Here is a 25,251-nt window from a genome sequence, read left to right on the forward strand (position 1 = left end):
TTGTTTGGCATGATGTCCGACGTTTCGCTCCACGTTCTGAGACCTGCCACCGCTCCACATACTGGCAGATTCTCCACGTAGAGCGAAACTTCACGCCGAACAGCAAGAATTACAACCCAAAGACACATCGAAGATACTATTGTTTCCGAATTTCATTGTATTTTAGAATCATTGTTAGTCGTCTTTTTATGGCTAGGGTTAAAACACCCTCGCAATAGGGAAAAAGAGAAAACAAATGCAACGTATGATCCGTAACATATCCAACAGTTATATGATGTAAATATAGCAAATAAAAGGACCATAATTTAAACATGTAACATGCACAGTATTCGCTCATTCTCGAAGAGAGAGAGAGAGAGCCACTGACTGAGAGAAACCACAGCTAAAGGCAGTAGACACGTGGAAAGCAGGTTGCTAATAACAATTGCCCAAGCTCTGCGGTCCTCTACATGTGAATGCGTTATCGGCCAATTAAAGAGTGCTTACATGTGGGAGGAAACTGGAGGCACCGTGAGAAAAACCACGCGTGCGAGGGGGCAACACTCAATCCCCCATACAGTCGGAAGAGGCTGGGTGAAATGTTTTTGGAGTCCACATTTTTGCTCTACCAACTTTCTCCTGGCCAGTCAGGGTTATAGCACCTCCTCAACGCCCACAGGGAAGGGGGTTTTCGCAACATTTGTGCGACCCGCCAACCCTCGCCTGCACAGTGCTGGATTACAGGCGTGTGCCTCCACCACCTATCTTCCTCAAATTAACGCTATCACTGACAGATGCAGTGACACGATACTTTCATTTCCTGCTGCAAGTAGCACATTTATTACGGTGTGAAATATAATATAGCCTTGCATTGTCCTGCTTTTGTGAATTATACGGTCTTTAACATCCGCTTGAAAACACGACCGCAACCATTTAAAACCCCCAACTCAATGCAGTATCTATCACCACATTTTAGAATGTTTGTAAAACGTGTAACTGAACGTGCAAGCTTCTACTAGTTCTGAAATCACCACATTGGTCAGTGTAGTCTCATTGTAAGATGAAATGACAACTGTGGGAAGGTTGCAGGACAATAACAGTATGCCCCGGGAGAATAAAACTAAGGTTTAGAATGTATTACGTTAATAAACTTCAACGATTACCAGAAAGCCATTTGCACCGTCTCGCCTCTTAATTGTAAATTGAACAGCATACACTATTGTGAACACCATCGTTGACTACGATACTGTACTTTGTTTCACGATATCTGTTTCAAATAATGTAACGGAAAAATAATTTTATATTGTAATCATACAGAACGTTAAATAACGCAACTTCCAAGAATATGTTTCCAAATATTGTACATGAAACATTAGGCTAATCAAATTATATGAATAGAAACATTCTTATCATTCACTGCATCCTTATGTGCTTATTTTCAAAGGACAAAAATATAAGACATTGCGTTGAGTGGCATAATTGGATTAAAGGAGGCATCATTTGTATTTGTTATCTGGCATCTTTGGGTGGTGCATGACTGTGGTGCAGTGCTTTGGAGGCGAGGCGGTTGGTGGCTCACACGTATATTTGAGAAAACGCTCAAACCTGCTGGGCTGCGAGATGGCCAGCAGGCAATACAGAAAGTAAATCTGTTAACCCATCTGGACGGACAAATATCATCCCCGTCTACACGTTACGGGGTTTTTTTGGGTACTCAAGTTGATTAAATAGATGGCCAACCTTACAATGCATGGCCCTCTTGAAAAGAGTCTCGGAGACTCAGGGGCAATTCCCTGAGTGAATAAATGACATTGGAAAATTTTTACTTGAAAAAAAATTGCATGCTTAAAAAATACTCTTATTGTCTGCAAAGTTAATACTTTCTGAAATGTGGAAACTCTTCTTTATGTTCTAGATTTGAAGTTTTCGTGACTGCAAGGATTCGTACTCTTTGGTTTTTTCGGTAAAGTCACGGAGGTAGCTTGTGTTGCCTCCGAAACGTCGTGATTTAATTTAGTTGTTTTTTCATCTTCTTTCTGTCATGAATTCCTTGGTACATGTGTAATGTAGGAACTTGGCGGGAGACGACCTTACGGGTAGCACACTCTTTTATTAACACCAACTTATATTACACGGGTGGCTAACTCCAGCCTTAACCCACAGGGTTCCCCCGGCTACACCCACACGGGCTCTTAGCCTCTCGGAACACACCCAGCCGGGGTGTCCGTCTCGACTCTGGGTCCCACAGTCTCGGTCCACAGGGACGTCAGACCACGGGTCCCACAGTCTCGCCTCCGAGCCACACAGGGCCACAGCCCTCACAAGGACAGCGGGACTAGGGGTCTCAGGGCCTACCTCTGAACTCCGTCTTCGGTCTTCGACTGGTTAACAACTCCCCGAGTGCTCCCGCGCGTCCCCCTTTATAGTCCTTCATGCGGACGTCGCTGAGAGCACCCACCCCAGTTGACCAATCACTGCGCGCTGCCCACGATCCTCTTTCCCACCTTGTGTCAGCGCGCACAACCACGCACCCCGCGCCGCCCCGTAATCTCTCACTCCTGGCGCGCGCGTCAACACCACGCCTACATCGCGTGCCCAACCACGCACCCCGCGCCGCCCCGTGATCTCTCACTGCGGGCGCGCGTCCGCACCACCACTACACCTGGAACAATATTGCATTTCTATTAAGTTTAAAGGCATTCTTTCTGGGACAAATTTCAATGGGAAATCGAACACATTCCTTAATTTTAAGTGCTTTGGAGCTATGCATTACAGTATTTTTCTCTGTAATATAGTATGCACAGCATAACTTATTTTATCTACCACCTTATTTCTGACAACTTTTATACGCTGGACCTATGTTGTCTACATACATTGCAATATCCATTGCCCCTATTCTGTCTATTATCTGCGATTTTACCAAATGAATAGAGTTCATTGGCAAAGTCATATTATTCATCATATTGTGTTTGTTTGTGAACAAGTGGAGTAAATTCCCGGAATAACATCATGGATATTGGGATCTGCAATGTCCATCCCCAACATCATCGTCGATAAGAGGAGTTCCACTGTTGAAGTCTTTAAATTATCTTCAAATGTTGATGCTTAAGCGTTATTAATCATTGTCCTTCTCGTATTATGTAACGCTTTGGATGGGGTTGTGAGTGACCTTTCATCATTCTTGTAAATCAGCTTAAGGTTGAATGTTTTTTACCCACGTAAACAAAAAACATTTCACAAAAAATCAATCACATGTTTGTGTAATCCAGGTCTGCATTGCAACAAGAGGCAGCCTCAATGAACACGTCTCATTTGTGATACTATGTTGTCAGTGGGGCACAAGCACAAATAAACAAACTCAGCATTTATGCGCTATGAAGAAGGTCCATTGCTAGAAACGTCGATTCATGTTTTATTTCCCCTTTTAAGGCAACGATGTTATTGGTGAATGTGTTCAGTTGTTTTGGCCATAAGTTCAATGGAATTACGATTAATATCAGAAACGTGAAGCGGGCTTATTCAATCTAAAAACAAGAGCAAGAAAATCAGAAAGCCAACAACGTAGTATGTGCATGGTTTAAAAAAAAAGATTCCATTCGGAACATGCAGTACCTCTGTTCCCCATTAAGTCCTTCACTGCATACAGCTCAGGATGGAATGCGTGTGATGATGGTGTGTGTTGTGCTTGTGCGTGCATGATATGCCTGTGACGTCTGTCTGTCATGTTCCTATGCATACTGTACAGTATATGTGTGTGTGATATCAATATTGATCAATATCGTGACGTGTGTATGTACAATATGTATTGGGGGGGCGGTCGTGTAGCGGATTATCGCTGCGCCGCGAACCCGGCAGCTCGAGTTCGATTCCCGATCAAGGCCAAAGTCGCCACCAATGACGATTATATCTGAACAGGTCCTGCCCCCACCCCCCTAGGTCCACTCAGCCTCAATCAAATGAGTACCCCGGCGTGTAAACATCGCCACTGGATGAGTAACAAAGGTGGCCGGACGTGGTTACTATCCTAAACCCACTGCTCAGGGCTATACGGCGACGTGTCTTTGGTGTGTAGCAATCACAAACGCGTCTGTCTGCCTTCGTAACAACGCCAGCAGACACTTGGCCCAACAGCCTCGCGTTGTCTTACACGGGGCAGCTTTGTCTTTGTGTGCGTGGTGTGTTGACGAAGATGATGGTGGTGGTGATGATGATGGTGGTGGTGGTGATGATGGTGATGATGATGGTGATGATGATGATGGTGGTGGTGATGATGATGATGGTGATGATGCGGCCCTTCGCGTGTGCGTCACGGGAGGAAGAACGCGCACACCCCACAACCAACCCCCCCACCTCCAACCCACCACCACCCCCCACCACCAACCCCCACTACCACCCTCCACCACCAACCCCTACTACCACCCCCCACCACCAACCCCCCACTACCACCCCCCACCACCACCCCCCACCCCCTACCACCAACCCCCCACTACCACCCCCTACCACCCCCCACTACCACCACCCCCACTACCACCCCCCACTACCACCCCCTACCACCCCCCACCACCACCCCCCACCACCAACCCCCCACTACCACCCCCTACCACCCCCCACCACCACCCCCCACCACCAACCCCCCACTACCAACTCCCCACCACCACCCCCCACTACCAACCCCCCACTACCACCCCCTACCACCCCCCACCACCGCCCCCCACCACCACCCCGCACTACCAACTCCCCACCACCACCCCCCACCACCAACCCCCCCCCACCACCAATCCCACACCTCCAAACCCCCCCACCTCCAACCCCCCCCCCACTACCAACCCCCCACCACCACCCACTACCACCACCCACTACCACCCCCCACCACAACCCCCCACCACCACCCCCCCACCACCAACCCCCCCCACCCCCCACTACCACCACCCCCCACCCCCACCCCATAAAGAGGCGGTGATCTGCCCCCACCGCCCCCACCCCCACCACGCAAACAGCGAGAGCGACTCACGCTGCTGCTGCTGCTGAACCCTCCTCCACCCTCCACCCCGCCACACATCACTCGCACTCCGCGCGTGTTACCAAGCAGCCTGTGGCACACAGCACCACCACCATCACGAGCAGCTGTCGTGCACGGGATGATGATGTTGATGGTGTTGATGTTGTTGTTGACGAAGTGAGAGATCGGTGGGCACGACACGGATGGTAAATGTACACGGCGCACCGCCCGGAGCCTCCGAGCAGAGACGTCAAGCAGTGACCTCATCCTCCTCCTCAACCTCCTCCTCGTCCTCTTTCTCCTTCTCCTCAACCTCTTCCCGGGATTCGCCAAAGACGAGGAGAGCCCACAGAGCCCATGGCCGACCCGGTGTTTGATAGTAAAGAGAGGTGAGAGACAAAGACGCGCCGTGGTTTTTGCCCCGTATCCATCGCCGCGATGCGCGCTTCTCTCTCCCTCGTTTTAAAAGGGGACGCACACACGTTCAAGTGTGTGATGATGGTGGTGGTGATAATGGTAATGCCTATGACTGTGTGATGGTGGTGATGATGGTACAGGCGGCGATGATGGTGGTGGTGATGGTAATTCCTATGACTGTGATGGTGGTGATTATGGTACAGGCGGCGATGATGATGATGGTAATGACTGTGTGTGATGATGGTGGTGATGGTAATGACTGTGTGTGATGGTAATGGTATGACTGTGATGTTGATGGTGGTGATGACTGTGTGCGAAGATGGTGATGATGATGGTTATGACTGTGTGTGATGGTGATGATGATGGTGATGACTGTGTGTGATGGTGATGATGATGGTAATGACTGTGTGTGATGGTGATGATGGTTATGACTGTGTGTGATGGTAATGGTATGACTGTGTGATGTTGATGGTGGTGATGACTGTGTGCGAAGATGGTGATGATGATGGTTATGACTGTGTGTGATGGTGATGATGGTGATGATGATGGTGATGACTGTGTGTGATGGTGATGATGATGGTAATGACTGTGTGTGATGGTGATGATGGTTATGACTGTGTGTGATGGTGATGATGGTGATGATGATGGTGATGACTGTGTGTGATGGTACAGATGCTGGCGGTGGTTGATGATACACAATAATCACGTCTCTGTGCATGATGGCGATGCTGCTGTTACTGCTGATGATGACTATCCAGTAACTATGCTACTGGACAGTTTATGTTACTGGATGTGATTGGTGGTGAGGGTTGCCACCCGTTGTAATGCCCCCAGTGTTGCCCTCTGGTCCGGTGCTGGGGGTGGGCCACGTTTTAAAGCCCCCAGATGTGTTTTTGTGCCCCGTTGCATAATCGTGAAACGTTCTTAGCGTGATACGCCTGGGATTTGTGGGTTTTTTGTTTTAATTACCTCCAAGATGATGGCAACTTTCTCGGTGGTTGTTGATTTTTGTGGTGGTGGTGGTGGTGGGACGCCTCGCCGAGTCTCAAGACTCTTTTAATTGTCACGAGGGGGGTCCTGCGGTGGGATGTTTGGCCACGTTTGGGTTGATCTCTTGTTGATGTGAGAGTTTGTGGTGGACGGCAAACCCGAAGAAAAAGAAGACCCCCACCACCAACATCATCGCCATCATACCCTGTCGACCCGTGCGGGTTTATACCACGAATTCTTGTACAGGAGGCACATTGAGTTTTCAGAGCCACACGGCGCACAGGCGTTTCAATTAACAAAAACACACATTGTGGGTTTGTGTTGTGTTTCTCTCCCTTGCGATGGGACTTTGTAGGGTTTTATAAAGGGCACGGGGGTGACCAATGAGGTCTGGATTGGTCTAAGGTAGGGCACTACTGATTAGGGGTTCACGGTATGCTAATCGGGTGTTTCTCTTGAGAACAATACCGGAGTTGTTTGTGTACGTTGTGCGTACAATTCACGTGTGTCTGTGTGTGTGTGTGCTCGCTAACAGCACTTGCCCCTACAGTCTGTTAAGACTTTGTCTTTATCTTTGTGTATCTTTGTGTGTGTGTGTATCTTTGTGTGTGTGTGTATATTTGTGTGTCTGTGTATCTTTGTGTGTCTGTGTATCTTTGTGTGTCTGTGTATCTTTGTGTGTTTGTGTATCTTTGTGTATGTGTGTCTGTGTATCTTTCTTGTGTGTGTATGTGTATCTTTCTGTGTGTGTGTATGTGTATCTTTCTGTGTGTCTGTGTGTATCTTTGTGTGTGTGTGTATATATTTGTGTGTATGTATCTTTGTATGTATGTATCTTTGTGTGTCTGTGAGTCTCTGTATCTTTGTGTGTCTGTGAGTCTCTGTATCTTTGTGTGTCTGTGCGTCTCTGTATCTTTGTGTGTCTCTGTATCTTTGTGTGTCTGTGTGTGTGTATCTTTGTATGTGTGTCTGTGTAGTGGGGAGCGGTAGTGTAGCGGTTAGCGCGCTGCGCTATGAACCTGGCGACACGAGTTCGATTCCCGCTCACGGCCAACACCAGTGACGATTATCTGAACCGGTCCCGGCCTCCCCTAGGTCGACTCAGCCTCAAATGAGTACCTGGTGAGGTGTGTAAACATCGTCACTGGGGAGACAAAGGCGGTCGGGCGTGGTGCTGGCCACCCACCCCCTCGTGTACCGTTCTGGCCTTCATAGGTGCTCGCTAACAGCACTTGCCCCTACAGTCTGTTAAGGCTATACGGGGGATCTTTGTCTTTGCCAACCCAACCCGGCCACCCGAGTTCAATTACCGCCCGTGACCACCACCAGGCCATCTGATCCGGACCTGGGGGGGTGGGAGGCCTTCTCCATTTAGGTAGGCTCGGCCTCAAAATTAGTACTGCAAACATCACCACTTGGGGGGGGGGGGGAGACAAAGGCGGTCGGGCGTGGATGCTGGCCCACTCACAAGCCCCTCGTGTGCCGTGCCGGCCTTAACAGATGTTGCCACTCACAAACAGTACAGTGCTTGCCCATACAGTCTGTTGTTACAGGCTACACGTGGATTCGTTTTCTTGCGTGGTACTCGTGTTTGTGTGGTGCGTTTTTAATATACCGTACCGTATACGTGTGTGTGTGGTGTATGTCAATGTGCTTTAATGTGTATGTACAGCATGTCTGCTTTGTGTGTGTCTTTGCTTGTGTAATCGCGTACACATCTACATAAGCGTGTCCATCAGATGTGCGTATGTAGCAAGCTGTCGCCAGAACGCGTGACATTTCAAGTGCACCTAGCCTGGCATTAATGCTGTTGATGTACAATGCTTTTAAGCATGCGTGCGATGTGTACTTGTGTGTGTCCCATACAAGTCCACAGGACACGTGTGCACCCTCACGTTTAGACACGGGTCTGCGTGCGCCTGCCAACCCACGCTGGCCAGCGTGGTGAAGTATGGTCAAATAACCCCCCCATACACACACACAATCCGCTGGGCGTTGTGGGGGGCCCTCATCCCCGTCCCACGGTAGGTTCACAAGAGGGGGCTGCTCCCATTTAAAGGGTTAAACTTGCTGGGTTTTTTTTGTTTACACAGGACCGAACCTGTGCACACAAAGTGCACCTAGCCTGACACTGTGGTGACGTCACGGTGACTTAGCAGAGAATGTTGGCTGCTGTTGGATGCAGTCGACTTGTCCGTGGTGTGTGCCAGTGCTTGTGTAATACTGTAGGTCTCTGTGTGGGGGGGGGGGGCACCGTGCTGTGTGTCACGATTTGTCTGAACCGGGCCGAGGACTCAACCTTAAACGAGTAACCTGGTGGGCACCTCCCAATAGCACCGATGTCTACGCACGGTGCGAAAGAAGTTCAAGCTACACGCATAAACGTCAGCCCTGGGGAGACAAAGGCGGGCTTGGCCGTGGGGCTGCTCACTCACACCCCCCCCCCCTCGTGTGCCCTGCCGGCCTTCATAGGTGCTCACTAACAGCACTTGCCCCCAACATTCAGCTGAAGGGCTTTATGCTGTTTGTGGAATTGCACTCCGTTGCTGTACGCAATTGTAGAAAATTCGTGCTTTGAACAATTTTTTTTTATCACTTATGTATACATCACATGAGTTTCCATCATTGTGTTCTCCATGTGGCATGTACTTTTAAAATGCTGTATTCAATACATGGGTGCATTGTAGACATTGTAATTGTACGTGTGTCCATTTGGACCGTGTCACCTAAGTTGTTTTATCCTGAAAGCAATCTAGAGTCGAACTTATTAGCGTTAAACAACGGGTAACAACGGAGACCTCGTGGCCGTATCTCTATTTATTCCTGCCATCTCATCGCCAGTCTGCCATAGTGGCGTTAGAAGTTTATATAATGTGCGGCATCTGCTCACGCATTGTTTACGCTATTTTTAGACTTTAATATTGTACGAGATTTCAGCGGGAAGGACCCGATAATATGGTACACAGTACAGATCTTTAGTTACAATCTTGACTTATATGGGTCTCGATGCAAACAGCAAGTTTAATTTGTTTACTTTCCACAGACAGAGAGGCACATGGGCACATTCCAGAAGCACAAATGGAGAATCGTCAAAAAAAACACCCGGGCAGCTTTCAACAACAACACGAGCCTTGATGGCGAAAAACTACGAGGTTGAGCTCATTTAATTCACTCGTACATCACTGTTGGTAGGAGGAACTCCACGAGAGGGAGCTCTTAAGAGAGCCCTTCGAGATCGTATTTTTGGCCTACTCTTCCACACTGACCCAGTAGTCTTGGAAGGGTTGGTCGGTCCCGTTGTTTAAACGTTGGATTGCAAGGCCAGTGTGCTGTCCATTATTAACACCATGGCAGCATCCATATTCATTGTGCTTTTCCAGAGTTGTTGGGACGTGTTTGAATGTTAATTTTTTTCGTATTGTCAGCACAGGCATTAGCAAACCGCTTACCCTCCCTCCAAGCCAACACCCTTGAAGCAACCAACTTGTCAATGCGTAGAATGTGTGGAATTGCAGGATTACACACTGTACAGTACTGTGTTTTTTTTGTACGTGGGCATATGCTTGAGAATTGGGCCATGCAGTTGTTTAAATACACAAATCGCGATTACCTGATGATTGGTTCAGTTAGCTGACTAATCGCGTACCATTCTTCCCACGTGCTGATCTATAGACAGGAGGTGATGGGCTGGGGTTGGTGGCTTGTTGGGGGGGGGGGGTTCCAGCCTTCAGGAGGCAGTATGTGGGGGCAACGTCATTTTTAAAATGGTCCAAGTAACTGACCGCAAAAAAGTTGTATTTCTATGTTAATTGATGAATAGCCCCAGTGCTACATGTCCACATTAACACATTAATCCTGAGTAACTCCTCTTATGAATAGGGGGATAATGGATAACAGCATGGATTTGCCTCGTGCATGCTCATACAGGTGAAACAAAAGCAATCGACAGGAAGCTGTTTAACTACAAACACGTGTTTATTTCGTTTGCATCTAATTAGTGAATTGATTGGGTGCGGGTTACATATCTCGCGCAAAGCACGAAAAATGCTAGAAAGTGCAAAAGAGATAGCGAACACCTCCTATATGACGCTGAAAACATTTTTTTAAAGCTGAAGAACGTTTTTTTTATGGTGTCAGCGAGGCATTCCACTCTGATGGCAGCTGGAGAGAGGAGCAATTGGGGAGACGAGTCCAATGAGGGCGATTGCCAACATTTCAGGTGTTGCCCATGTGCTCCAACTGTGCACACTTGTTTTACAAATTGGCAAACAATACTCCTTTAAATAAATTACCTGTCTTTGTTATACACTGTGCAATTACCGACAATACACAATCTAGAGCCCCTTTGTCAATCCGAGGTGGTTTAAGCCCCCGCACCACGTAAGCCATTGCGGGCTTTTTTTAACCATACTTCACCACGCTGGTCAGTGTGGGTTGGTGAAAGGGAGGGCAAGGCCCAGGATTGGTTCAGATACTACCTCCGATTAGCATGGTTAGCTATGTACGGTGAGAAAGACGTTCGACATACAGTACATCTACATCATGGAACCTCCTTTGCCAGTACCAAAATATAATATATTTCCCCCCCTTTTATCTGGCAACAAAACAGGTGTTAAGATGTTAAAACACCAAACTGAAACCTTTAACAAGGAATCATGTCTGCCTTAACCACAACACTTCTGGTCAAAATGCAAACAAAAAAATACTCTGATAATATATGCATTGTCTTTGAAACCGATTGGTCCACACCAGAGACAGCTTTCTTTTTGAGCCTCGTCTCAAACAGTGTTAGAAAGGCCTTTTGGCGTCCTCTGGTCTAACACCGTTTGAGAAGTGACTCAAAAGAAATCTGTCTCTGGTGTAGACCAGTTTCAAATACAATGCATGTTATCAGTGTTTTTTTTGCATTTTGAACACAAGTATTGTGGTTAATGCAGACTTGATTCCTTGTAAAAGGTTTCAGTTTGGTGTTTTAGCAACTAGACACCTATTCTTGGTTCTTTCGGTAAAGTCGCGTGACTATACCGAAATAACCAAGAATATGAATCCCTGCAGTCACGAAAGCTTTAAATCAAAACTTAACGCATGTTTTGTTGCCAGATAAAAGGGGAAAGCCCTATTCTCATACAGGACATGCATACTTTCCGAGTATGTTAGCTGTGAGCAGGAATCAAACTCAGGCCGCCGGGTTCATTGCGCAGTGCACCACCAATCTACCCCCAACACCTTTCCAAAATTTTCTAGCACACCAACCTAACTTTTCTAATCTACGATTGAAAGCGATGCTGATGATTGACCTTGTGCAAAACACTTTTAATCATTGTCCTAACTTGAGTTAACGAGAAGTTGGGGATAACGGGATTAATTTATTAACCTCGCCTTTGTTTTTAATTGTTTTTGTTTGAACCCATGTCCACGGTCACAACAGAGGACCCCTATACATGCAATTAAGGACAGAGTGTCTGGGGATTGTGCCCTCTCAGTAGGCGTTCCTCCTTGTTAAGGTGTACGAGGTTCATTTTGTAACCATGGAGGGGGTGGAGTGACAAAGATCACACAAAAATAGAGAAAAAGGAAGACGGTCTTCTTATTTAAATTATTAATTCATTTATAAACGTTCCCCCGCAGATTTGTATGGGGTCTTTTTCTTACTTTATTGGATAGTTTGTAGATATGTGGAAAGGCTGATCCGCAATGAGTGGAATTGCAGATCAGCTGAACCACATGGATTACTTTACATCTTGGATAAGATGATTGTGTGTAACAGGTAAAGTCTTCGACTGTAGATACACACAACTAATTTATACGCACTACGTTAAAACACCTCTTATCCGATTTAATATGGTGAGTGCTATGGAGTTTACTCTGATGATGTCTGTTCATACGTGCATTGTTTTCTTCTTTTATCCAAGCAGTAAAACATCGACAAACACGGATAGTAGGATTAATGTTACACCACTTCCGGGTCACTCGTTTGTATCCGTGCTAATGCTTTGGTAATTATAATCGGATCAATTTCGCACTCCTGGGTGACTCATTCATCCAAATATATCGAATACTCAGATGTTTTTAAAATATATATTTCTGGGTCACGTTGTTCTATCTGAGCAAAGGCACGGCTAATCAGCATACATTTCTGCCATTTCCAGTTCACGCTACTTATCTGCGCTTGAGAATAATAATTATAAGCATGGCATTGGATACGAATTTTTACTTTACATAATGCAAAGCAGGAGTATCTGATTTGGTAATGGAGTACTTCGCCGATTGTCGATTCGATTACTAAACTCGTCGAATAACACAAACATAATTGGCGGTGGGAGGAGGGGGGGGTGGGAGAGTCTGGATTCCGTTCCCACGTGTGTGCAATTGGAACAGAGGTGATCACGGGCAGACCGAGGTGACGTAATAAAGAGCTTCATAGCTCATCGGATTCACCAGTCTAAATAAAGATTCTGAAATCATCGGCATCATCAGCCACATCACGTGGTTGATCCGAGGGTTTCCTGCCTTCAGGAGGCAGAATGTCAGGGTGGCCACTTTTATTGAACACCTTGAGTGATCGAATACAAACCGAGTACTGTAGTTGATTATTATTTTTAGCCAATTAATTTACTAATTGTCCCAACTATAAATATACTACATCCACAAATTTGATTCATGTAACATATCCTAGACGTGCACAAAATAAACACTGTATACAGTATTCTCCCATTGCATCATTACGTTGGGAGCGTGGAAATTGTAATTTCCCAATGGACAACAACAGAACATGCGTGGAAAAATAAACAACGGTCATCTCAAATGCACACTTTGCATTGACAGGGATATATAGAGGCAGAGACGCTATGAACCCAGTGACCAAAGTTAAATTCCCAGTCACAGCTGACATCGGTGACGAGTGACATCTGAATCGGTTATGGGCAACCCCCAACCCTCACCACCATCCCACACTGACCAGCAGCAAGGTAAAATAGATTGTCAAACAACCCCGTGACCGACAGGGTGCATTAACGGAGAGCTGTAAACTATTTTATATTAACATTGTTCCTGTGAAAACAGAGCATAATTGTGCAATAGCACGTGTGTCACACACTCGGTTTCAACACGGACAGCAGAAAGCATGAACTATTAAATAAAACTATGTAGTTTGTAGATGGCTCGTCTATAATAACCTAAAAAAGGTAATAGTAGAATGCAGCCATGCAGTTGCTTGCTTACTCCATTCATTGTGGAAGGGCCTCCATTATAGGGTATTTGGCCTACTCTTTCACACTGCGCCAAACGACTTTTGAAGAGGTGTGGATGCCCACACTTTACCCCACAACACACGATTTGCCGATTGACCAACTGTGGTGTACTGTGAGTTAGACTAGGTGGGCAGAGGTGGATTTAAGAAACATGCCCCTTGTCTTAACTGCTGCACCAGGAGACACTCGCCGCTGTGGTGTCGTGGTTAGTACACTAGAATTGCAATCTAGAGATCCGCAAAAAACACCTATATGTTCCATGAAATCAAGGAGGGCAACTCTGTATGAGTCGAGGTGCATGTATCCAAAGGTACTTAATGAGTGCCCATTTGTTCAAAGTTATATTTAAATGCGTGACATGCCTCGCATTTATCTATTGCCTTTTCAGCATGTACTCAACAGTACAGTGCTGTGCACACATTTAATCGCAATGACAAAAATTTACAAGTGGCAATGACATCTAATGATGAAGTCTTAATACTGATATTTAAAAAAATGTTCCCTTCTTGAAAGAAGATAGAAACCAGTGTGACAATTGATGAACACTTTGGGCAATGAACATCATATTGTGTGAGCAGCTTGGCCTGAGCTGTATAGACCCTAGCTCATGCTTCCTCTGGTGGCTTGCTGGTTATGAATATCGTGTTTCCCAGCAGTGCAAAATCATACTTCCCAACAGACGAAAAGCCCCCTTTATAAGTAATTATGTCTGGCCCACCTAGCCGATCACTAATTCAGCTCCCTTAGTTAACGAAGTGTCAAATAATGACTTTTTTTTCCCAGCAGTGACTTGGTAATTTTGCTTGTTGTGTTTATTCTGACATTGTCAGGGATGTTATGCAAGGCAATTCAGTTCACTTATGTGCCAGGAAATTAAATCATTGATGTCATGGGTGGATTGAGGAAGTGGCTTTAAACACCTATGCCACACACAATACATGCAACAGATATATATTTTTTAAATTTATCAAACTTAACATTTTCAGAGTTAATAACCAGGCATAACACACAATTCATCGATTAACTAGAGGTGCTAAGATTCCTGTCTGCAATGATGACATGAATGGTCACGATTCGATAAAAGAATCGATTCTCTACATTTTGGTACATATAGACAGCCTCTAGCATGACGTGAACCCATTTCATACAACATGTATGTATCGAAAATTAGCCTTTTTCTTTACAATCATGAATCTGCACGTATCATGAGCTTAATAAGAGATGTTTTTCAGAACCGATGCATCGTTCCGCCCCGTCGATTGTAATTGGTTATTGTGCTCTCCAATAAGTATTTTATAAATACGCACGAGATAAATCTGGTTTAAAAATCATGCAAATGTCTGAGCTTATTTTGCACCATATGTAGCCAGCTGTGCTAATCAGAGGTGCGGGGAGAAGGACAACATAAATTAAATGCGATGGTAAATGTAGGTTAATGGCTCAAACGAAACGACAAATGGGACCGTAAAAATATGAAACTAATCTAACAAAAAATTGTGACCATAAATCGTAGCTCTTGGAATCTCTGGGGATGTGAATCATTAAATTCTGAGTACTGTAGCTAAAGGTAATGCTGGTGGCATGCACTATTTATTACCCTGGGTAATGCAGCATTAGCCCGCCTTATTTTGCAGTGCCTTTCTCAATCATAGCATCAGGCGTGTAGCATTTACACAAACTATTACAGGAGGACGTCTCTTTTCCGCGTTGATGTGGGGGAACAAATGTCGCAGATCCTGTTGTCTGCGGCGTCACTCCACTTATCCACGGTAAATATCGCAGATTACTTACAGATTTCAATTTAAAGCTTTCGTGACTGCAGGGATTCATATTCTTGGTTCTTTCGGTTAAATTCTCACGAATTTTATTGTTTTATTTTTATTATTTCCCTTCTACGTGACTTTACTGAAAGAACCAAGAATATGAACTTACAGATTATAAGATGTTTTGTCCTGTGACACCTTATCCGTGATAAAGTTAAGGATTATTGGATGCGGATCCGCAAAGTTGGACGTCTACGTTCGCTTGTAATCGTGGATAAATGGGAAGAACGGGACCGTGGAGAAGTGTTTTCTCAGACTGCAGCTCCTGCGGATGATAAGAGGAGTGTCGGGTAACAGGGTCATGGGCAAGAGGAGTTCTGTAATTACGTTTTGTGTTCACTTGCCAACATTCAAGCTAATATTAAGCGCACACATGACCGCATTAATGCTTGTAAGTCTTGGAAAAAACACACATTGCTATTGTGAAAGTAGTGTTATTGTGTTTCTATTGTTGCAGAACAAGGGAGGAGCTGGCTCCCAGTTCCTGTTTGTTTTGGAACCCCATACAATGGCCTATAGGTTTTATATAATGGGAAATGCAGCAGGGAAACCTGCTCGCGCATGCATTGTTTACGATTTTGATTGTTTCTTGCTGTTTAGGCGACGGCAAAGGCACACGGGCGAATGCCAGTAGCTCGAAAGAGAACAATGTCAAACACCCGGGCAGCTTTCAACAACACCGGCCTTGACAGCGTAAAACTCGTGTGGGGGGGGGGGGTGATATTTTCCACTTGTACACGGGCCACCTAACAATATCCGTACCCTGTGTTCCCAGCAATGCCCACGTATGTTACACTTGATACATCACCATGGGAATTTCTCGGAAAAAATCGGTTGAAAATGTGCATCTCCTGCCAAAGTGGAGAGTGAGTGGAGAATATTGCGTCACCGTCGACTGTGTACTTTCCGGCTGTGTGTTTGCAGAGATGCATATACATAAATTGGGCAATTCATTCACGGGCCCACCTTGTTATAATTGTGCAATTTGCGTGTCGCCAAATGCTATTTCTTGATGCGTTTCCGAAAACAGCAGGACTTTAATACACGTGAGATACAAAACGATTGTACTTGTGACATATTTTGTGTCGTGTTTTGAGTTTGTTGACACGTACAGCATTTGTCTTTTATTTGCATTTCGCAACTAAGTGACAACATGATGGGTAGTGCGGTGTCGTGTCGTCTCATTGATCTGGGTTGGATTCCGAGTCTGGCTTGCTGACAACTTGCCTCGATAACATAATCACTTGGCACGTTGAGTCTTGTGGGGAAATGAGAGCAGGCTGTGTTTTTCTACTTTTAGACTTTTCTAATCAAGTATCGATTCGAAATTCAATTTTAATTCGTATAAAATGCCACCAAAAAAAACCTCAACAATTTCCTAATCACGACAGTGCATTTTATACACACATACTGGACCAAGGTTGCACACCAGAATTCACATCCAGCACATAAAGTAGAGTAGTACAACATGTGGCTTTTTGTTTCGTGTAATATCTCACAATTTGGCACGTGTGGTCCATACGGCCCCCATTTGTATTCCACAGCGGCCCTGTAGTTCGTATACTTCGCTCCTAACCCGGCGACCCGAGTTCGATTGCTGGCCACGTTTAGCATTAGTGGCAAATCGTCTCAATGTTTTGTTGGCCCGCCGCAATAGCTACTCGACCTTGCATGCGTATCCGCTGTGTCGTGTGAATATCAGCACTGGGGAGCACTGGTCACACCACACCCTCGTGCTCCACGGCGGTCTTCATTTGTGAATGCTAAGCGCTAACAGCAGCACGTGGCCCAGCAGATTGATGTTGGCCGTGACCAGGCATTGAACCCAGGTCGTGGGGTTCAGAGCTTACTTCACTAATTCAATGTGCTTTTCCCCCAGTATTTTGTGTACTTTGTTTCTACTGTATACATCCACACGCACTGTATACACATTCTTGCTGTGTGGGTGCGAGTCGAGTTATAATAACAAAGCGACTCCACAGGGTGTTCTCTTGCTAAAAGGAGGCTACGTGCACCTACCGTGTTTATTTATTCAGAGACGGGAGAGGAGACATCCTGGATGGAACTCTCTGCTGCAGAGCAATATGTGGGTGCGCACATGAGAATTCTGACGGTGATTTATTCTCCTGTGAGAACGCCCGGTGCATTGTGACCATCGTGTTTGTGTTGCTGTGCCTCCCTCCCCCTCCTCCTCTCCCGTCACACACAGTATTGCCTGGTGGCAAAGTTGCTCAAATTGCCTGGTTCCAGGGCCTCGGTGGTGTTCCTGACGCCCCTCACCCACCGACTAAGATCCCGGGTGGGCGAGGGAATGGGGCAAGGGATCAGCCCATCTCTTACCGCGTCCTCCATTCGGTACAGTAATTTGTCTTCTTCATTCACCGTGTGTGTCTGTATGTTGAACTGCTTTCACACCGTGCGTACCCAACCGTGCTGATCGGAGGTGCACCACAAATGAGTGGTACCTGTTTAACCCAGCTTTGTCGCCGAGTCCTCAAATCGTTTATTGTCTCTCTCATTAACCTCATGGTTAAACACTATTCTTTACCCTCTTTGTCCCTACTGCTGTCCTCCAATCTGTAATTGTCTTTTTCAATGAGCAAACATGTAATTACAGTAAATAAACGAACGCTAGGAACAATGGCGGAGCTAGGATTTTCAGGTAGTGGGGGGCAAACCCCTCCGGCAATGAAGAATGATAGGAGTTGTTAGTAAGTAAGGACTTGTCCCTTGCTTTTTATTCGACGCGTGTGCGGCGATGGCGCAGCCATCGACCGAGGGTCGAATTCGAACCGTGTTGTGTGATCGGCATCGCGCTCGCTGAAGGTGTTTGCCTTCAGGGAAGTCGTGTGGACTGTATACGCAACTGCGCACAATTCTGCGAGTCGCTTATAACTGCTTTGCCGTTACTTATTGCCAATTATGGACTCAGACTATTGTCCTATCATCTCATAGAGTCCCTGGCACATTAATATGCTACACAGTGGCAGTGGGGGTTGCAAAATGCCGATTTATTACTAATAAACCCCAATGATCTGATCGAAATTCCTAATTTCGATCGGATCATTGGGGGGGGGGGGGCGGCACGTGCCACCCCACCTCCCCCCCCCCACTGGCTCCACCAGTGGCTAGGAAGGAGAGGTCATGGACGGATGATCTCTGTGAGTGCGAGAATGTTACCTTCCCGCTGTGACATTCACACACAATGTTTGCCTTGCTTTTTACAGACCGCAGAGACCTCTTGGATTCTCACAGTAGATCTCTGCGTATTTACCAATGGTTTCCACGTGCGCAACATGTACTATCGTACTGTGGTCTTCTGAACGCTAACAAAAAAAAATTTGGACCTTATGGGGAAAAAAAAGACTGGAATCAAAAAACACTGGCTCCACAGCACGCTTACATGTACTGGTTTTAAAAGCACAAAGTAGCGATGTAACAGTGTATCGATTTATCACTTAATACACATTTTTGAGCTTTCAATACATATATATATTGAACTTCTTTTGCACCGTACGTTGCCAACTGTGTTAATTGGAGGTGCGAAAAATACATGTCTCCTAAATTGACTTCTGAATATTAAATAATGTGTTTCCCAAGAATCTGAATTAAAGTATTTATGTGGTCAGGATTAGAAAAAAACACCTCTTACTAAATACAGATTGCTCGCATTGTTTGGTTGTCAGTTATCCGTGATTTATTTGAAGAACACAAATAAGAGGCTATTCGTACTCAAGCAAAATAAGTGGGCTTAGGCAGGATGTGTCGCTGGAAGAGTTGAGGGCCGATGGATGGGACTGGGGAGGGATCGCGCCCGAGAGAACGACCACCAAGGACGATGAACCGATAAGATTAGCTTGTGGATGCTGGCATCACGGCACCATGGAGAGTAGCGGTGACATGGAGGAGGCCTTCATCCAACCGTGGATAGAACCAAGCTACTGATGATGGTAGTTGCAGAATAGTAGAATATTTATCTTTGGTTTGCGACCATATATGGGCACCGCGTTGGTAAGAGTAAGTGCTGCGGTGGCGAGATGTTAACTCCCTCGCCTGGTATACAGGAGGTTGTGGGTTCGATCCCGACCCTGACGCCTGTATATTTGGAGTTTGCATGTTCTCCTCGTGGTCAGGTGGATATTCATCTGGGTCCAATTTTTCCCCTCAACATTTAGAAAAACATGCGTTTTAGAGTATTTGGCTGGTATAAATAAGCCAGCTTACCATTTGTGGCTAGGTAGCTTCTGAAAAATAACTTTCTAGCTCGGTGGGCCTTGCCTGGTAAAATAAAACATAGTTTAGTAAATATTTATGTTTGTATCCCTTATCACAGGACACTCGGCTGTGCGTGAGTGAGGAGGAGCTTGGCCCTGGGCAGCCCTCTCTCATACACTTTGAGTGTCGGCTCTCTGAAGCAAAGCTGGAGCAATGGGATGCCATGAGCAGAAACAACAACTTGTTTCTCGAGGCTCCACGGGGGAATTTCTCCGACTGCAGCAAAGTCAGGTGAGGTTACAGCTGTGCACGCGCGTCATTGCTCGCTGTCGCACCACATGTTGTTCGACCGTGACGTCTGACGTTTCGCTCGGTGTGCTAAGAGGTGGTTCCCGAAGAAGCTCCCACTTAATGCTCAAAGTGGGAGGAGCTTCCTGAAAAAGCTTCCGGAACAACGATCAAAACGTCAGACATCGTGCCAAACTACAACAACAACAGCAGCTGCCATTCGCTAATAAATGGCGGTGACGTCACCAAGGCACCCGTGCCAGGCCAGGTGCACTTTGAGGCCAAACCTCGTACCGAACAACAAGCGGTATCACCCGCAATCACATGGGACAGCTATAAAGCCAATACCTTGAAAACCCATGTGATGGTATGACAGTGTTTGTGAGAGAGACTCCATATTTAAATGCAGTTTCTTATATTTAACTGCAACAAATTGCAAGCACAGTCGTTAGAGCGCCGAGCTGTTAACCCGGCGACCTGAGTTTGATTCTCGGCCATAGCTAACGTCAGGGGTGATTGATATCTGAACCGGTCCTGGGCGCCACATTCTCTTCACCAACCGGCACTAACCAGCACGGTGAGGTATGGTCAAACGGGTTGATTACCATCTCAAGTGATAACCCATCTGGCAAACGGAAGAAGGCGGCGGCGCGGAGTGGTGGCATCAATGGCCTTGCTTTGATGACATCTTCATCTTGATAACCCATCGTGAGTTATGCAGCTTTGTGAGAAAATACTTCATTGTAGCCTCGTAGGGGTCATGTTTTTTCTTTTTTTAGTTAATGTCTGCGCAGGTAACTTTCAAACTTGATATTTGGTTCATGATACTGGCCCATCAATGGCCTACTTTTGCATAAGATGTCGTGGAAATTTTTTTACATCCGCTTACAGCGAAACGGGGCGTGTGTTTTGTAATTGGTGGTAGAAATTACGGGTAGTGACTGTGGAAATTCGACTTTGTAAATTGGCCCATTGGCAAGATCCATGACTGCTGCTTGCGTAACACTGCACCTTTATCCGTTTTTTTGCTGAAATGTTCAGTTGTGTACGTTAAGGTGGGTGAATGTATGACAGATTTGGGCTGTTAATGTGTTTTTAATTTGGTGTGATTTGCCAACCACAAAAGCCTGAGGCTAGACTCAGCTGTGTTGTTGCTTTGAGGACAATCATTTAAGCAACTTGGTAATATTGAGGTGTTGGCTCTGGTTATGAGCCAAATGTTAATGATGTAATGCTTCATGCAAGGCCTGTGTTTGGACTGCATATTTTAAAGGACTGAATATGATTAAAATTGATGACATTTCTGTTGCATTCTGGTATATATTGTGGAACCTGTTGTGTAAAAAAGTTGTGTGCTAGTAGTCATATTTAAAAGTCTAATTTGTGGCTTTTTTCCTTTCCAGCTTGACCTTGCTGCTGGAGTTTGCAGAAGAGAAGTTGCTAGTTGATAATGTAATTGTTTGCTTCCGCAAGGAACGGTCGGACAGAGGTATTTACTCTATGTTCAACACTTTCACTTGCTTAAATACAATGTTTCAATCATCGTACTAATTACTTCATTGTTGTGAACATTACTCTGGAGGTGGCCGGGGTGGCTCAGAAGTCGGGGTGCTGAGCTTTGCACTGCCCAAGTTTTTGAATTTTAATCTGAGCACCTGCCTGTGACTAAAACTGGCTTCACCAGGTCACTTACAAACTGGACAAAAATAGCATAATTTTTGGCTGAATTCCAGCTCTCAGAATGAAAATGATACACAGGTTTGGCTTTCGTCACCACAAAGATTTGCATAGCAGAGCTTGTGGGGAAGTGCGCCTCCTACTTTATAAAGTATTTCCAAACGTTGCTTGAAACATCTGCTTTGGGGAGAGCATTATCTGACATGCGGGACACACACAACGCTCTTGACATTTTTCGAATTAATATTTTTTTCTCATGAAATGCCAACACAATTATTTTACAATAATATTGTGTTCCCTCCTGTCTTCCTCTCCACCTCCTCTGGAGCAGCGTGCCTCCTCCGGGTGTTTAGATACCTCGGCTTCGAACTCCTGGCACCAGGCCATCCGATGGTGCCTCAGCGTCCAGATGTGGTCTTCATGGCCTACCCGTTCGACAGGGACTCGGGTGGAGAAGAGTAGTCGCCCAGAGCATCCATCGATGAGCACACAGTCCCCTTGCAGTAGAAAAACATTTACGTGTCGTTCTCAGATAAAATTCAGAATCGCAAAGGCCCTCTATATCCTTACTGTCTCTAAATGCTACCACATGTTAAACAAGTCTTCCTCTTGATGTACTGAATGTTCTGCCAGACTGCCTGTTTTAAAATTGCAACTAGGTCTGTGTGAAATCTAAAGAAAAATGATGATAAATTACAGTTGTAATAACAAAAATAAATTCTATAATCACATTTAATCTGCTTTTATTGTTTCTTGAGGGAGGTTATAATAACAGCAAAGTACATTTCTGGCGGGGGGTGGGGGGCAGGTTTTGGACATTTTTAATGTTTTTCTGAATGTATATTGGATTTATTTGAAGTGAAGGGGCTTGGTATACAGCCAATTTGATACTTATAGTTTTGCACATGATCTCACTGTAGTATGTTGCTTCTGCCTGTGCAATAGCATTTAGTTGTTTGGGAACCTTACATCTTTTAAGTTGCATGTTTACAATAGTGTCTAACATGGTTTTAGTTGTAAAGGAAAAAAAAATCATTCCTGTGGCCGTCAAGTCATATAAAATTGTTTCACTCGCAGCATTCCTTGTTTATTGCACACATTAGGGTCACGTTTGTATTATATCGGATTATAAAGCAAGTTGAGCAATTCCCCTTGTGCCTGGTCTCATTCTTAGTCGTCCCCACCACTGGGGGAGACGTCCCCCGCAGCGCCGTGGTGACGCGGGGTTGCAGCTGTGCCCGTCCACGTCGATTGCTTGATCAACTTCTTACAAGGTGCAACATTGTGTCAGTGCTGCTTCACTGAGATATACACGCAGAAAGATATTTTAGAAAATAAATTTTAAAAAATCTTTTATTTTTCCTGCTGACGTCTCATTCAGTCTTGTTATTCTATTCATAGACTTCCTGCAAGCACTTGACGTATCACCATTCTGTTGCCGTGACATCCGTGGGCTCTGATTTTTTTTTTACCGTGAGCGCCAATGTGCTCTTGTGCCTGGGTGCGGCATGCTGATGTATCATTGAGAGGGTGCTACGCACCGTTTGCCCGCCCCCCCACACTCGGTCTGCTCTTCATGCTTTTTCATTGAACGTGATACCTGACAGGAATATTTGTCAGTGAGTGACACGTGCCATTTGTTGCATTGCCATTACAAACATGGCACTGTGAACGGTAGGCACTGCTCGTGCCAATCAGCCCATTGTCAATTGACACCCGGATTACAGGGCTCCCTATGTTCTGTTAGTCATGGGGGTTTTGTTGACCATACTTCACCACGATGGTCAGTGCGGGTTTGTTGAAGTGTTAGGAGGCCAAGTGACCAGTGCCTATGCCACTCGTCACATTAATTTGAGTTGTAGGGAATCAAATCCAGGCCGCCGAATGCACAGCACAGTCTCAAGATCACTGCGCCAGCCAGCACTCCACCCACTCGTACTTCTTGAAAAATGACAAGTACCACTCATTGTTATTAACAGATATGAAAACATTCGATCTGTAAAAAAACATTAAGATGGTCCTGGGGCAAAGTGTAAATTGGCACCATCTAAAGTTTCAAAAGACGTGTTGTACCAATACATTTAAAAGGCTAATATCAGTGAATTATTTGATTTAAAACTGATTTCAAATGTTCGTAGCATAATGTGCTGTTGTTGGCCACTAAAAGAAATAAGAAGGGGAGGTTTGACTTCTTAGGTGCTACTAACAAGTAAACTATCTGGTCTGGGCTCAAGGACTAAAATTGGGAGACTTGGCTATTAAAAGCTCATGACCTGGGGATATATCCGTGTTCACACAACACTAACACTCCGTTTGAGACTGATCACATGAATGTTGGGAATTGTAACCGTCAACTACTGTCAGTATTCATGAATTTGAACCATGCACCACGACGAACTACCAGAACCCATTGGAAACATTACATATTCTGAGGCTATATTTCAAACGCCCCCAAGACTGACTATAGCCAAGGCAACCTTTAATCATTCAGAGAGTACCTAGTGAAATTACCCTAGCTGGTTTATGTGGCTTGCCTTGCTTGTATAACTTGCACTTGCCAATATCCCTATGTTACATCTGATAAGTGTGAAATAGTAGGCCAACATACGAGACGAGAGTTTCCTCTAGTGGAGGACACTTCTGCCAGCGGTGGCGTGAGCACGCGACTGCACGCCCTCCACCTTGACCTTTAATTGCTTGTGATGAACGGGGGATATTCGATCTCTTTCGCGATACCAACTGAACGCTTGCCAGGTCAACAAACTTTAACCAGCGTCATCGCTGCCCACGGCCAATTGGACCGTCGCCTCGTGCCACCGCCAAAGTTAGAAGGGGCCCTGAACCCGCCTCTCCCCCCGCCTCCAAAAAAATACACACGAGCCGCGTGCCCGCCGGGCCAGGTCTTAAAATAGTCGAGCGCATTCTCACCCTGTCGTGCACGTGACTGGCACATCGTATAGCAGTGCCACGGGTGCATTGATTTGTTCCCCCCCCCCTCATCTGCAAAACCACACCGACTCCTTCCCCACCATGCTGTTCCCTCGACTGCATTAGGAGCATACTCTTTGTTTTTTTCGGTAAAGTCACGTAGGTAATAAATGAAATGAAAACAACAATTAAATCACGACGTTTCGAGCGCAACGCAAGCGTCCTTCTTCACGTGGGGACAACGTAGCGAAAGCACAACCGCTTCAGTGTGTCCCACCTGAAGAAGGACGCTTGTGTTGCACCCGAAACGTGGTTTAATTTAGTTTTAATTTATTTTATTTTTACCTACGTGACTTTACCGGAAAAAACCAAACGGTATGAATCCTTGCAGTCACAAAAGCTTCAAATCTAGAAATACTTGCATTAGGAACAGTCTGCTTCGGTCCAATTTCGATCTCGGTCACCAACGGGAATTGAAATCATGTTGCAAGTTTCTTAAAATCCCCCCCCACGCCCCCCTGTCCGTCCAACAATATAAATGGGTTACACCACGGTTAATCGGCAAGTCGCTTGTGGTGGAGTGAATTGTGGGAACCCTTCTAAAATGACAGGCCAGCGTGAAAGGGTTGGTCAACAATACTCCCGAGAGGGGCTCTCTAGAACTACCTTCTGCGAATAGTGGCGT

The 25,251-nt window shown here is 45.7% G+C and overlaps 1 protein-coding gene across 1 annotated transcript; it reads left to right on the forward strand.

Annotated features, from left to right (window-relative positions):
- Positions 1–13,102: 13,102 nt before the first annotated feature.
- LOC144738953 (ornithine decarboxylase antizyme 2-like) lies at positions 13,103–22,785 on the forward strand. The gene is made up of 5 exons (XM_078621952.1): positions 13,103–13,353; positions 17,668–17,813; positions 19,792–19,964; positions 21,365–21,450; positions 21,970–22,785. Exons 1-5 carry the CDS (start codon positions 13,305–13,307, stop codon positions 22,098–22,100), a joined length of 585 nt encoding a protein of 194 aa, XP_078478078.1. The 5' UTR covers positions 13,103–13,304; the 3' UTR covers positions 22,101–22,785.
- The last annotated feature ends 2,466 nt before the right edge of the window (positions 22,786–25,251 follow it).

The sequence above is a fragment of the Lampetra planeri genome, chromosome 3 (genome assembly GCF_965212315.1).
Source record: "Lampetra planeri chromosome 3, kcLamPlan1.2.h2, whole genome shotgun sequence".
NCBI lineage: Eukaryota > Metazoa > Chordata > Hyperoartia > Petromyzontiformes > Petromyzontidae > Lampetra > Lampetra planeri.

Coding starts and splice junctions, on each gene's coding strand:
- LOC144738953 (XM_078621952.1), top strand. CDS start 13,305: ATGGGCAACCCCCAACCCTCACCACCATCCCACACTGACCAGCAGCAA. Junction 19,965..21,364: donor TCCGACTGCAGCAAAGTCAG/GTGAGGTTACAG, acceptor TTTCCTTTCCAG/CTTGACCTTGCTGCTGGAGT. Junction 21,451..21,969: donor CAAGGAACGGTCGGACAGAG/GTATTTACTCTA, acceptor CCTCTGGAGCAG/CGTGCCTCCTCCGGGTGTTT.